Source organism: Nycticebus coucang, chromosome 24, assembly GCF_027406575.1.
Source record: "Nycticebus coucang isolate mNycCou1 chromosome 24, mNycCou1.pri, whole genome shotgun sequence".
Classification (NCBI taxonomy): domain Eukaryota; kingdom Metazoa; phylum Chordata; class Mammalia; order Primates; family Lorisidae; genus Nycticebus; species Nycticebus coucang.
Genome location: NC_069803.1, coordinates 23,757,300 through 23,772,238, shown reverse-complemented (window position 1 = coordinate 23,772,238; position 14,939 = coordinate 23,757,300). Strand labels below are relative to the sequence as shown.

The 14,939-nt window shown below is 49.0% G+C and overlaps 1 protein-coding gene across 2 annotated transcripts in view; it reads right to left on the bottom strand.

The window, feature by feature from the left end:
* The window catches only part of SLC25A37 (solute carrier family 25 member 37), a 42,992-nt gene that overhangs the window by 5,714 nt on the left and 22,339 nt on the right, over positions 1-14,939 (bottom strand). For both annotated transcript variants that reach the window (XM_053578472.1, XM_053578473.1), the window contains exons 2-3: positions 2,868-3,096; positions 752-808 (exon numbers count right to left, since the gene is read on the bottom strand). In XM_053578472.1, coding sequence (XP_053434447.1) covers positions 752-808; positions 2,868-3,096 — 286 coding nt within the window. The remainder of the gene's footprint in view (positions 1-751; positions 809-2,867; positions 3,097-14,939) is intronic.

Sequence of the window (14,939 nt, the reverse complement as noted above, 5' to 3'; positions counted from 1 at the left end):
TCTGTCTTCACAAATATTTGAATGTTTTCATAAGCGTTCAAATACTTTTATAGAAAAGCAAATCGAACAAGCCCAAATAAATGGCCTCCAGTGGGTTCCCCCAAAATTTGTCTAGGGTTGACAAAGGTTAACAAGGGCCAGAAGTGTGTGGGGGTGTGTGTGTGCATGTGGGGGGGGTGTGTGCGTGTGGGGGGGTGTGTGCGTGTACATGCATATATGCGCACACAGGATTTATAGTTGTACCACCTGTGGCTCAACGGAGTAGGTGCCGGTCCCATATACTGGAGGTGGTGGGGTCAAACCCAGCCCTGGCCAAAAAAACTGCAAAAAAAAAAAAAGAAGCATGCAAAAGAATCACCAGGAAAACTTGTTAAAATAGAATCCTGGTCCCTCCCTAAGGAATTCTGATCCAGGAAGCCTGACATGGGCCTGAGAAGTAGCATTTCTAACACTTCCTAGGAGATGCTAATTCTGCTGGTCTGTGGACCATCCCTTGAGCAGCTCTGTTTTTGAGAACAGAACTACCATAAACGTCAAATGTTCATGTCCTTCTTGAGACCTTAAATAATACAGTAAAGAATTCAATTCTCTATTTGACTTAATAAAAAAATAAATATTAAAAAATAATAATAATAAAAAGAATTCACTTCTCCTGCTTGCTCTGACTGGGGGCCAGCAGTCACCTTGTCCCCCGCCCCTACTGTTTCTCTGCCCATCCTTACTGCCCCTCCCTGGGACCATGAAACTTTACCTTCTGCTGGGTTCATTACCGCATCGTGGAGCAGGGTGGCCATACTCCCAGCTATCCCTGCAAAACAAACTCCAGAAAATTACCCTCTGGAACCAGGCGTTCTCAGGAAGTTCCTGGAACCTAAAGTCAGATGGAACCCAGGACTTAGCTAAGAAGCACAATATTCTACGAGTTCCGCCCAGGTAAAGAAGGCCTCCTAAAACCCAGGGGAATACTGGATAAAAATGGGGAAGGCCAACACAAGCAAAGTCGTCCGCATCTAAATCTTGAAGAAACCTCCTTTTCTTTCTTGTAGTCAACCCTGGGAAAGCTAGACTTGTGAACATTGAGTGGTTCCCAGAAACCACTTTTGTGCTTTTTCCATTGTCTAATTTTTACTCTCTCTTGTCCCTTGGCTTTGTCTACACGTTAATTCATTCTGACCTTAAGCTGAGGCGATGGAAGGAGATAATACCATACACTTGACTGAGGTGGAGGAAAGAAAAGAAATCTTGTGGCTCAAAGGGGTAGGGCGCCGGCCCCCTATGCCGGAGGTGGTGGGTTCAAACCCAGCCCTGGCCAAAAACTGCAAAAAAAAGAAAATTCCTTGGTTAAAATCCAGGCATTTTTAAGAAAATGGGCAGAAGAAGGGCAAGTCAGGAAGACCTGAAACTGGTAGCTTTCCAGTTTGAAAGCTATGAATCGTTTGGGGGATGACGGACCCCATCTGGGGGTCTAGTCAGGCTTGCCTTCCAGGACCAGGAACTTCAAAAGCCAAAACCAGGCCTGGAATTTTGCTTTTGGCTTTGGGTTTCCTCCCTCTGCGGTGACACTACCCAGTAATTAAAATTACCACTGAGGGGGTGGGAACACCAGGATCACTCTTCAGAAAGGCATATGATATCCCCCTCCCGGCCCCTGCACACACACTTGTAATTATTCCCAGAAAGATCAAAATGCAACCACAGCATATATCGCTGAAGAAACAGCACTGGGCAGAACTTAGCATACAATGGGTTCCACCAAACCCCTTCCAAGGAGCTAAGCCCTTACATAAGGCAGTTTCAGCAAAAGGAGGGCCCCAGCATCATGAACTCAGAGGTAGCATCGGAGCATAGCTCTTCCCGTCTCCACAAACCCCACTAAATGAACAATTTTTGAAAAGCAAAAGCAAATGTCTACAAACCAGCCGGTTGCACTTGTTACCAAGGTTTGCTGATGGGAGGGATGCTTTTTGAGTAGAACAAAAAGAGAAGGGAAAAATTTGCTGCTGATCGTCTCTACTGCTCCAACATTTAAAAAATGAATTTTGTCAAAGTAAGCACACTTTGTACATCGCTATCCATATCCTGTTGCATTCCCAAACAGAAAGAAATAAAAGTCAGCCCCACCCATAGAAGAAGTCTCCTGCTCAGCCCCGGCCCAGTAAAACATGCCTTACGTAAGAGCTGCTGCCCAACTTACACCCCCACCCGCCTCTCTCCCTCAGGACAACCAAACAAAAAACGATTTCGGCCCTTGCTTGCAGAGATGCAACTCAAACGCAAGAGAACAGGGGTAAAATTCCCAAATCCCCAGAAGCTTAAGGTGGGAAAGGCCTTCTGCGCTGGTGCGAGTCCTTTGTCAGCCATAAAACTTCTTGACCTTTTAAAGCTTAGTTAGATCTTGGCGATGTAGAGACCTGTTGTACCAGTTTTTAAATAGTCTCAGAGAAGCTGTCCAGATAACTTTTGTTTTGTTTTTTGGAATCCAGCATTCAAAAGTTTTGTTGCTAGTCAAGCTTTTTCCTATGTCTGATCATTAATCGCTTTTGAATGTTTAAAAGCAAAAAAAAAAAAAAGCCAAAAGAAGACCCACACAACAATGAAAACCGAAACACCTCTGTCACCGACTGTCCCCAGGCTTCAGAAAGCGAAGGAGGGGGAACAAACGGAAAAAGAAAAATAAAAGCGTGTGTGTGCGCGTGTGTGCATGTGTCTGGGTGTGTGTGCACACACGACTCGACAGAGTTCTTTATTCGGGAGCAAGCGTGTCGAAGATGAGGCGTAAGGCCGCCGGGTCACAGGGAGGAACACCCCGGGGAATGATGTGCTGAAGAAGAGAACTTTCTAACTCCAGACAAACGCTTTCAAAATACCGTTGGCTAGGTGGCTGTTTCCTTGGTGGTTGAAAACGTCATTTAAAGTCCTTTTCATGTTTTCATAGCAGGCAAAATACATTGCATGGGCCGGCCCCGCACCCATTATCATCACATTGAGGCCACGCAAAGGCCTCCAGAAGCCTTCAGTCCGCATGATTTTCTTGAGGGCTCCGTAGATACTTGTGTACTGGGCTTTGGGATCGGGATTCAAACTCTGCATTCGTGTCTGGGGGTGGGTGAGAAGAGAAAACAAAACGTGGAAGTTAAGGAGGGTTGTAAACAGGGAAAGAACACCCAGAAAGAAAGAGCATGAAAGAAAACAGTCCATTTTCACAATTTCACAGGATGGCATGGTAAATGACTTCATTATCTGCCTCCTGGAGGGCACCCCAGCCCTCCCTACCCCTCTCCCATCCAAACATACAGAGTCATATAAATTTCATCACGGCCAAGAAAAGGAAAGGCAAGCCAATGTGGGTTTCTACATATTTCTTTTTTAATTTTAATTTTTTTTTTTTTTTTGTAGAGACAGAGTCTCACTTTACCGCCTTCAGTAGAGTGCCATGTCACAGGACTCACAGCGACCTCCAGCTCTTGGGCTTCCGCGATTCTCCTGCCTCAGCCTCCCGAGCAGCTGGGATTACAGGCGCCCGCCACAACCCCTGGCTATTTTTTGGTTGCAGTTCAGCCGGGGCTGGGTTTGAACCCGCCACCCTCAGTATATGGGGCCGGCGCCCTACTCACTGAGCCACAGGCTTATGTACTATGGTGGTCACTACAAAAATTTTGAGACAGATGTGTTATGGTCCATTAGTTCACTATTTCATGGCCTCTGACAAATCCCTTCACCTGGATAGACCTAGGGATCTTCGATTCAAAAAAAAAAAAAAACAAGGCTGTTGCAAATAGCAAACCAAAGTCTGCATGCGAAAATGCTTCAGAAACTGGGAGTTCTAGACAAACACAGAGTTAGCCCCACAGTTCCCACTCCGGTTCTGAAGGCTTCTGAGTCCTCATTTACCTGAAACTGCCAAGTTCTAAAACAGTGGTTCTCAACCTTCCTAATGCTGCGACCCTTTAATACAGTTCCTCATGTTGTGGTGACCCCCAACCATAAAATTATTTTTGTTGCTACTTCATAACTGTAATTTTGCTACTGTTATGAATCGTAATGTAAATATCCAATATGCAGGATATATTTAGGCGACCCCTGTGGAAGGGTCTTTCTACCCCCAAAGGGGTCACGACCCACAGGTTGAGAATCTCTGTTCTAAAAGGACCCATTCAGTCCTTACCATGAAATCTCCCTGAATCCTCCAGCCCTCACCCACCTTATTACCTCTACATACATTTCATGTTTTATTTTTAGAGGTTAAATCTAACTGGTCTTGTTCTCAATTTCTTCCTATGCTTAGCTATCTCCTTGAACCAGAGACCCAGCCTTCCCCTTCTCTGGGGGCCCGAGGGCACCACTCAGGTGCAAAAGGCACGTGAGTGAGTGTGATGATTAACTTTATGGTCAATCTTATGGGTCAATCTTACTACTGACATTTGATCAAAAATCAGTCTGGATTTTTCTGGGAAGGTATTTTTTCAGATGAGATGAACATTTCAATCAGTAGACCTTGCATAAAGCATATCATCCTCCACAATGTTTCAATAAAGACAGTGACTGGGCCTCATCTAATCAGTTGAAGACCACCAAGGAGGGAAATAAAACCCTGAAGTTTCCCCAAGGAAGAAGAAATTGTGTTTCAGAGTGTCTTTAGCCTTGAATTGCAGCATCAGCACCTCCCAGCCAGCCCTCCAGGTTCTGGACTTAGTCCCCACAATCATGTGAGCCAATGCCTTAAAATCTTTGCATCCCTTGAAAGACAAATTTAGATAGATATCTCTCTGTATAGAGATCTATTTACATACAACTAGATCTCTCTCTCTCTACACACACACACACACACACCCTACTGGCTCTAAAACTCTGGAGAATCCTGACCAGTATACATGGGTCATTATGAATGTTTTGAGATATACAAATATCAAGAAACATAAAATCCATGCAGACAGAAACAAATGAAGCCCTTCCAGCAACACCGATAAGCCAACCAAACTGAAACTTATCCGGGTGAATCAGAAAGGACGCTTTTCACTGTGTTTCTTAGTGGAATGATGGACCACAACACAATCTGTATCAAAACTTTGACCACCATAGCACATAAGAAATACTTGCCGAGTAGAATACCCACAATGGCTCAGTCCTACTAAAGCAGCAACCTGCCTTCCTCCCTCCCTCCCTTCCTTCCTTCCTCCTTCCCTCCCTTCCTTCCTTCCTCCCTCTCTCCCTCCCTCCCTCCCTCCCTTCCTCCTTCCCTCCCTCCCTCCCTTCCTCCCTCTCTCCCTCCCTTCCTCCTTCCCTCTCTTCCTTCCTTCCTCCCTCTCTCCCTCCCTTCCTCCTTCCCTCTCTTCCTTCCTTCCTCCCTCCCTCCCTCCCTTCCTCCTTCCCTCCCTCCCTCCCTTCCTCCCTCTCTCCCTCCCTCCCTCCCTCCCTTCCTCCTTCCCTCCCTCCCTCCCTTCCTCCCTCTCTCCCTCCCTTCCTCCTTCCCTCTCTTCCTTTCTTCCTCCCTCTCTCCCTCCCTTCCTCCTTCCCTCTCTTCCTTCCTTCCTCCCTCTCTCCCTCCCTTCCTCCTTCCCTCTCTTCCTTCCTTCCTCCCTCTCTCACTCCCTCCCTCCTTCCCTCTCTTCTCCCTCCCTTAGTTTCTTCCTCCTTCTCTCCCTTCCTCCCTCCCTCCCCCCTCCCTCCTTCACTGTCTTCCTCCCTCCCCCCTCCCTCCTTCACTGTCTTCCTCCCTCCCTCCTTCACTGTCTTCCTCCCTCCCTCCCTTCCTTCCTTCCTCCTTCCCTCTCTTCCTTCCTTCCTCCCTCTCTCCCTTCCTCCCCCTCCCTCCTTCATTGTCTTCCTCCCTCCCTCCCTTCCTTCTTTCCTCCTTCCCTCTCTTCCTTCCTTCCTCCCTGTCTCCCTTCCTCCGTCCTGCCTTCCCTCTCTCCCTCTCTTCCTTCCTTCCACCCTCCATCCTTCCCTCCCTTCCTTCCCTCTCTCCCTCCCTCCCTTCCTTCCTCCTTCCCTCCCTTCCTTCCTTCCTCCTTCCCTCCCTTCCTTCCTTCCTCCCTCTCTCCCTCCCTTCCTCCTTCCCTCCCTTCCTTCCTTCCTTCCTCCCTCTCTCCCTCCCTTCCTCCTTCCCTCTCTCCCTCCCTCCCTTCCTTCCTTCCTCCTTCCCTCTCTTCCTTCCTTCCTCCCTCCCTCCCTTCCTTCCTTCCTCCTTCCCTCTCTTCCTTCCTTCCTCCCTCTCTCCCTCCCTTCCTCCTTCCCTCTCTTCCTTCCTTCCTCCTTTCCTCCTTCCCTCCCTTCCTCCTTCCCTCCCTTCCTTCCTTCCTCCTTCCCTCCCTTCCTTCCTTCCTTCCTCCCTCTCTCCCTCCCTTCCTCCTTCCCTCTCTCCCTCCCTCCCTTCCTTCCTTCCTCCTTCCCTCTCTTCCTTCCTTCCTCCCTCCCTCCCTTCCTTCCTTCCTCCTTCCCTCTCTTCCTTCCTTCCTCCCTCTCTCCCTCCCTTCCTCCTTCCCTCTCTTCCTTCCTTCCTCCTTTCCTCCTTCCCTCCCTTCCTCCTTCCCTCCCTTCCTTCCTTCCTCCTTCCCTCTCTTCCTTCCTTCCTCCCTCTCTCCCTCCCTTCCTCCTTCCCTCCCTTCCTTCCTTCCTCCTTCCCTCCCTTCCTTCCTTCCTCCTTCCCTCCCTTCCTTCCTTCCTCCTTCCCTCTCTTCCTTCCTTCCTCCCTCTCTCCCTCCCTTCCTCCTTCCCTCTCTCCCTTCCTTCCTCCTTTCCTCCTTCCCTCCCTTCCTTCCTTCCTTCCTTCCTCCCTCTCTCCCTCCCTTCCTCCTTCCCTCTCTCCCTTCCTTCCTCCTTTCCTCCTTCCCTCCCTTCCTTCCTTCCTTCCTTCCTCCCTCTCTCCCTCCCTTCCTCCTTCCCTCTCTTCCTTCCTTCCTTCCTTGTCCCTCCCCACTCCCTCCCACCCTCCTTCTGTTCTTCCCTCCCTCCCTTCTTCTACTCTCCTGTTCCCCCACACACAGTCTAGAGAGGAGGCTCTCTCCAACTTTTGGAGAGGAAATCCTTCTATCTCCAAACAAAATCATACCACAACCTAATACTAAAAAGGAGAAAGGACTTCTCTGGTGGAAAATGGGCCAAGGCCCTCCCCCCATCCATGGGGCTCCCTCTCACTCCCAGGGCAGAGACCCCCAGGCGCCCCAGGGCTTGAAGGAACAGTATGAAACCAACAACCTGAATTAATGATTATTTTCAGATTTCAGGTTTCACCAGCTATTAAAACCACACAGAAAATAGGTATAATGTAGCCAACTTTTTATTTTGTTGAGAAAGGGCATAAAACAATAACAGCATAAGCAACAATCACCACTGCCTTCTCTCTAACCATCACTGCCTAACGGAAAGGGCATTTTACCTCTGGTTGTGAAACTGTTAGAGTTAGCTTCTTTAAGAACTCACTACTTTTCTCGTTTTTTTCCTACCGAGACTGGTGAAAATGTCCTCTGGCCCAGTCTGAGGCAGCCACCTAATACCCAGGCCCCAGGCGTCTTGGGAGGGGGTGACCACTGAGAATGGGTAGGGTCAGTTTCCACGCACCTTTTTGTTTTTTAATTGATTTCTAACACTTTTCCAAAAGGATATGATACAACTTAAAAAGAAGATACATTTTAAGCAAATAAGACCCAGGGAGAGAGAAGTGAACAGGCCCATCCAGCCACCTGAATCCAGAGGGTGTCTGAATTGTGGTCACGACACAGCCACCTCCTGAGGGGCCTACTAGCCAGACCAAATGTAGACGGGCACATAACACAAACACTCACACTAGGAGGAGGTGAAACTGCTCCCTCAGGATATTCAAAATCACTCAAGTTTTACAGCCAATAAAGGTTCGTATTTCACCTGGTTTGTTCTGACAATTGCCCCCATATTAAATCAAGGACAGAATGTGCTGGGTGGTACAATGTGGTGGTCCAAAACCTAGCCTGGAGCGGGGAGTAGTGGCTCATGCCTATGGCCAGTGAACTGCTGGAGTTCAGGAGTTCGAGACCAACCTGAGCAGGATCAATACTCCGTCTCTATGAAAAATACAAAAACTAGCCGGTGTTGTGGCGGGCACCTGTAGTCCCAGCTACTTGGGAGGCTGAAGCAAGAGGATCACTTGAGCCCAAGAGTTTGAGGTTGCTGTGAGCTATGACGCCATGGCACTCTTCCCAGAGCAACAGAAAAAGACTCTGTCTCAAAAAAAAAAAAAAAAATGTCCAGGCCTCAGAGAGAACCAGGACTGAATTCGGACTCCATCCCTCACAGGGTCACCCTAAGCAAGTGAGTTATTCATCGATGCTTGAGTTTCCTCATTTCGGAGGTGGTTGAGAACATTAAATCAGATAGTGTGTGTCCCAAACCATCATTCAATAAAGGATTCATCAAGGAACTACATGAAGGTCATTCAGCAAAAGGTCAAGGACTAGGGCTCTAGCCTCTGACTGTCCCAGATCTAAGTCCCACAGAGGTGGGCTTATGTCTGACTTGCTCACAGCAGATCTCCAGTGCCTAGGAAGATGGACTCAGCCCGGGGCCCAGGACGTAACTGCTGAATGAAGGAACAACAAGCACAACTAAGGTTACCAACAGGATGAAGGGGTACTGTTCCTGTCAGCCCAGCTCCCCTGAATACAAGCCCTGCTTTCTTGAGCTCAGCTGTCCTTGCCATCACCCCCAGGCAGATCTTCCCTATCAATATGAAGTCCGTGCTTCTCAGGCCTGGGTGTGATCTGCTAGGCCACAAGCAGAGCAGAGCAGGTCCTAGGTGTCAACTCCTTCACCTTGGGGTGTGGCCATTCTTGGGCTCTAAGAAGCCCCCAGGGAGCTTTGGGAAACACCTGAAGGGCTGGCATGTGACATCATCTGGTGGGTCTCCCCTCAAGAAAATAGTTCGAGAATTTTTACTCCCCCTGCCCCATCTAAATTTCTCTTTCCGTCCTGGTGTAATGCCGGTCTCTAGGTGGCTAACTAGAGCAGGTTTGTAAAGGAGAGACCCACCAAATGGTGTCACACGCCAGCCCTTCCAGGTGTTTTCCAAAGCTCCCTGGGGGCTTCTTAGAGCCCAAGGATGGCCACACCCCAAGGTGAAGGAGTTCACACCTAGGACCTCCTCTACTCTGCTTGTGGCCCAGTTATAACCCAAGAAAAAGAAGAAGGGGGAGAGGGAGGGGAGGGAGGGGGGAGGTGGGCAGAGGGAGGGCGATTGGTGGGATTACACCTGCGGTGCATCTTATAAGGGTATATGTGAAACTTAGTAAATGTAGAATGTATGTCTTAACACAATAACTAAGAAAATGCCAGGAAGGCTGTGTTAACCAGTGTGATGAAAATGTGTCAAACGGTCTATAAAACCAGTGTATGGTGCCCCATGATCACATTAATGTACACAGCTATGATTTAATTGAAAAAAAAAGAATTATCGAACTAAATTGCACCTCCCTCTATGGAAAAGACCTGGACAACTGGGTACCTTCACACCCTGAGTGGACTCCTCGGTCCTCCAGGCCACGTGATGTGTACCTGGGATGGTGGCAAGTGGCCCACTGGGCCCACCACAGCCACAGAAGCCAAATTTTGGGCCAGGCCCTCTTTTGTCCTGCAGCACCTTCATGTCCTCCACCTGCCTGCGTGGAGAACCCACTTGGAGAGGACACCAGGACACAGAGGGGAAAAGACAATGGGGTAAATAGGACATTATGTGGTAAGAGGAGGGTGGCAGAGACCACCCGGGGGTGCCAACATGGAGTGCCGAGAAGAGAGGAAAGGGGGTCAGCCTGCAGCAGCCTCAGAGGAGAGCTGAGAGGGCGGAAGAAATGAGCTATGGTGGGCAAAGCTGGAGCATCAAGAATCAGTTAGTCTGTTTTTCTTTTATAATTTTCAATGACTCTGCCTGTAAGATGTGAAAATGAGGGCTGGGCGTTTTCTATCTACTTTGGGAACCACAAGAGGGAGAAAACGTCAGGGGGTGAATGGAAGCAAAAGGAAAGGCTGATCACAACGTGGCCTATCCACGTGGTGGACTATTACTCAGCCTCAAAAAAAGGAGGGAAAATGCTGGCACAATCTATGTATACAAATGTGGATGAACCTTGAGGACACTGTGCCATGTGACATGAGCCAGCCAGAAATACCAATGCCGTAGGATCCCACTAAGAAAAAGCACCTGGGGGCGTCGGAATTACAGATGCAGTGTGGGATGATGGTTGCCAGGGGTGACAAGGAATCAGGACAGAGTTATTGTTTAATGGACATGGGAATTTGGGTTTTGCAAGATGAAAAGCGTTCTGTGGAAGGATGGTGGTGATGGCTGCGTAACAATAAGAATGTACTTGGGCAGCGCCTGTGGCTCAGCGAGTAGGGCGCCAGCCCCATATGCCGAGGGTGGCGGGTTCAAACCCAGCTCTGGCCAAACTGCAACAACAACAAAAAAATAGCCGGGTGTTGTGGCAGGCGCCTGTGGTCCCAGCTGCTCGGGAGGCTGAGGCAAGAGAATCGCGTAAGCCCAAGAGTTAGAGGTTGCTGTGAGCCGTGTGACGCCACGGCACTCTACCGAGGGCGGTACAGTGAGACTCTGTCTCTACAAAAAAAAAAAAAAGAATGTACTTAATTCCATGGAACTGTACACTTAAAAATGTTTAAAACGGCAAATTCTGTTGCATATACTTTACTACAATTTTTTAAATACACTTAAAAAAAAAGGAAGCAAGGGTGGAAAGGAGAAAAAAGGAAATGAATGAATCGGAGTACACAGAGAGGGAGAGAAGATTAAAAATAAACACACACACATACACCACCCACGTGGATGCGTGCGTGGAAAAGCCTAGAGACAGAATTTCACAAATCACTTTCCTGTCTGGGTTTCAGTTCCTGCCCAAGTCTTAGCTGCACCCCTCTGCCCCTTTCCCTACTGTCAGTTTCCACGTTTGCATTTTACCTGGAAATGTCTAACACATTAGCATATTAAGGGCTCCCTTTAACTCGGTTTTACAAGGCACTTCTTAAGCACTTGTCATTGGCAAGGCAAGCCTTTTTTCATTTAATACTCAGTTATACCTTGCAGAACACACTTGTGGAAACACAGCTACAGCCGATGGGAAACTGAGCCCTTGAAGCAGGAAGCACAGTGACCATCCAGGTGTCAGAGACCCTCTAGCCCCACCAGAGAACAGTCAGCAGGAAGCAGCCTGGAGGTGACCAGGAGGAGACAGGCCGTGGCTGCAGAGCAGGCCGGCCCTCCTCTGCTTTTGTGAAGACACTGCTCCTCCTCCCTGCAGGTCTGCAAGGCGGGGTGGGGCACACTGGCCCAGAAATAAGGCCCTGGCCGTGCCATGCGCTACGTGCTGTGCCCCTCCAGAGCGACCCCTGGGGAGGATGCTCCATAAACTCCCAGCAAGGCCAGATGGATCGAAGGGTCAGCCCCTGTCACAAACTCTCCACCAAGATGACAAAACAGGAGAGGTCTGCTGTGTTGGCCTTGTCACACGGAGGGGAGGAGGGAGAGTGGAAAATGTGTGTTCCATCCCAGGTGAGCTAGTGCAGGATCATGTAACAGGAGCTACAAGGCCCTGGAGAGAGAGTACCCAGCCCAGCCCAGCCCTACCCCACCTGTCTTTCAGATGGGAAACTGAGGCCTAGAAGGAGCCTGGAATCCAGGCCCAAGACCAGAAAAGCAGAGGGAAGAGGGTAGGCTGGGCCCGGTGGGAGCCTGCAAAGGACATGCCAGCCAGCCCTGCCCCTGCAGCACCTGTCACTCAGCCACCAACTCCCTCCCTGCCTGACCTGGGGGCTGCTGGTGATTTCCAAACACTCCTTTTTTCTCAATTTCTCAAACTGAAGAAACCTTTCACATGCAAAAGTAGCACTTTTAGCAATCAGAAGATCAGGCACAATCTACTCCTTCATCCATTCCAAAGTCTTTGCTGCGTGCCTCCTCTCAGCTGGGTACAACGGGGGACCCAGGGCAGCGGACAAATGAACTCAGGGGACCGAGGCTGAGCCCCACAACGCTGCCCAGTAATCTCTGTTCCAGACTTTCTCCCAGAGAAAGGAATAAGATTCAGTCACCTAGAAAGTGCTAGAAAAATGCCAAAGGATATTAGCCTCTAACGCCCAGTGTCTGCCTTACCATTAAGAACCAGATTGGTAAGTTTTTTATCCTGTCTGCCAGCTGTTCCCAACCTAAATCAAACCATAGTAGAATGTCTTGGCCAGACCGCAGGGCCAGGCCCTGGCCTCCAAACCCCTCATTTTCCAAGTCTCAACCATAGTCCTCTCTCTGGCCCAAAGCTCTCCTGTCACCCTGCTGGCAGCACAATGCTGGTGACCCTCTCCAAACACAAGGCCAACTCCCACCCACAGCTGCCGTGGACAGAAGGATCCCTACCAAGAACTCATTCCTACAGGGCCCTCCCCTCAGGGAAACCCCACAGCAGGAAGCCAGGAGGAGGAGGACTTTTTGGGCACAGTGCTTTATGGAAAGGATTGTCCTCCAGAGTAAAGCCACAAACCTCGTGTAGGCCTTGAAAAGGCCTATCTCGCCTTCCAGAACCCTTGGGAGGCACAGGCTATAAATGCAGAAGCCCAAACCACATCAAGGAGCACCACGCACAGTAAAACTCTCACCACTCCCAGTTCCAAACTCCCAGCGTCCCCAACTCTGAGCCTGCTCTCTCACCATGCTCCTTTATAAAAGATGGACACACGACCAGGCTGAGAGGTCAAAGACCGAAAATAAAAGATTATTCCGAAACATGAATGAAAGTAAACGGAGTCCAGGTTCTGTGTGGGCAACATTGGCCTTTATTTCCACCCGGGTGCGGGTGAGCAGAGCTCAAGAAGGAAGTCAGCATGTGGGTTAGGGTGATGGCGGTTGGCATGGTCCCTCTCCTGGGTGGGATATCTGTCGGAAGGGTTGGCCCCTTCACCTTTCCTACCCTATTTCCCCAAAAATAAGACAGTGTCTTATTTTAAGGTGTGCTCCCAAAGATGCGCTAGGTCTTATTTTCAGGGGACATCTTATCTTTCCTGTGAGTAGGTCTTATTTTCGGAGGATGTCTTATTTTCGGGGAAATGGGTTAGGTAGGACATCCGATTTGGGCAGGTCCCTCCATTTGACAAGCTTTTGATGATCACACCCTGGCCCTTTGGAAACTGCAAAAATCATCCCACATAAAGCATGAGGGCTTCGTACACCATCATTCCCACCCACCCCTGAACCAAGAGTGGAGCAGGGCAAGAAATCCTGTACGAGCAGTACCCTGAACCCCATAAAAGGATCACTGTACAAAGTTATGATTTAATAAAAAATAATAAAAAGAAAAGAAAAAGAAAAAAGAAATCCTGTAAGGGGAACTGTCACATCTGCAGCGCGAGAAAGCACAAGGGAGTTTACTCACAAGCTCAAAATTCCAAATGATCTCTCTTTATTAATATCTCTCAATTGGCGAAATATATATACAGAGAATATACACACATATACACTCATATACACATACGTATATTTTAATCAAAAGAAAAAAAGGGTCTTCAAAGTTTAGAAACTTATAGCAAGAAAAAAAAATGATTTCCCCCAAAGTGGGCTGGGATTTCATGGGTGCCCTGGGTGACCTCACTGAGAGAGAGAAAGGGCTGGAGGGTCAGAGGGCTGTGTCACAGTTTTTTCTGGTCTCCCATCTGGCTCTTGGGTATAAATCAACTTCTCTGAGCCCCCAATGTCTCTGCTTATGAAATAATTATAATAATAAAAACGGTAATAGTTGCAGCTACCAATCTTCATTATACAAGTGGGGAAACTGAGGCACAGAGGGGCCAAGCAACTTTCCTCAAGGTCAAAAAGTCCAAAAGCAGGATGGGAAGCCAGGTAGTTGGGCTCCACAACCTCTTGCATAGTGTAAATATGCAAAAGGCTTACAGGTGAGCAACTCCCCTTCTGTCTCTGCTTGCACAATCACACCAGGTCATATGTATGCCACCTCCTATGTGCCCATGCTTGGGGAAGAAGCAGCAGCAGTGACTATGTCAAAGCCACCTAAATCCTTAAGGTCCACACAGCCCCCAGGAGTCTTTCTGACCAGCCTGCAAGCAGTCTACTCACTTACAAAGTCCGCAGCCCAGCCCTGTGGAGGGCGCACAACTCACGCTGTGCCACAACCCTGGCTATCGGCTTGGCCTCTGGTCCCATCAGGACTGGGCAATATTGTCTGGTTCAATATGAACCCATTCTCTCTCCTGGAAAAGAGCTTAAACTGCTCACCAGCCAAGGTCATGGGCAGGGAGGCAACCTGACAAAACAAAAGCCTGGAGGCTCCATATTTAAAGGCTAAGTAAGACTGAAATATTCCAGTGGTCAAGCTGCTTTCAAGAGAGGCTTTCACCATGGCTAGTGAGCTGGGCTACTCAGGGCCTCCCATGGATATGGCCAGTCTCATCAACATCAGGTGGCTTAGAAACAACCCACTTCCACCAAGTAAGGACAGGACATCAGAGGCAGACGACAGAGACGCCTCATCGGCAAAAGGGTTTCTTTTTCTGGCATGTAGGTAAAGCCACTGAAGCATCAAAATGCCATGTAAGAGAACAAATTTAACACCCGAGTCCAGGCTGAGGTGCTGCAGTTGAACATCAATCAACCTGCCCCAGACCAGGGCACACCCTCCAGGGAGTGAGGGGAGAGGCGGGATCCAGGTACCTACCTGGTACTCATGGACCCTCCACTGAACTCTCCACTGCAGCCAGAAGGGCATCCTAGGGACCCCCAGCAGCTTTCCTTTCATCTCAGAGCTCTGCCACCCCTCCAGCCACCCCCTACTTTGTTTTGCTAATGAGAAAACAGTGATTGGCCCAGGCTCCAGTCTCCAGCTTTCAGACCCTGCCCTCAGATCAACCTTCTACTGTATTTTGCTGAAAAGCCCAATCACAGAATCCCAAGGAAACCTAGT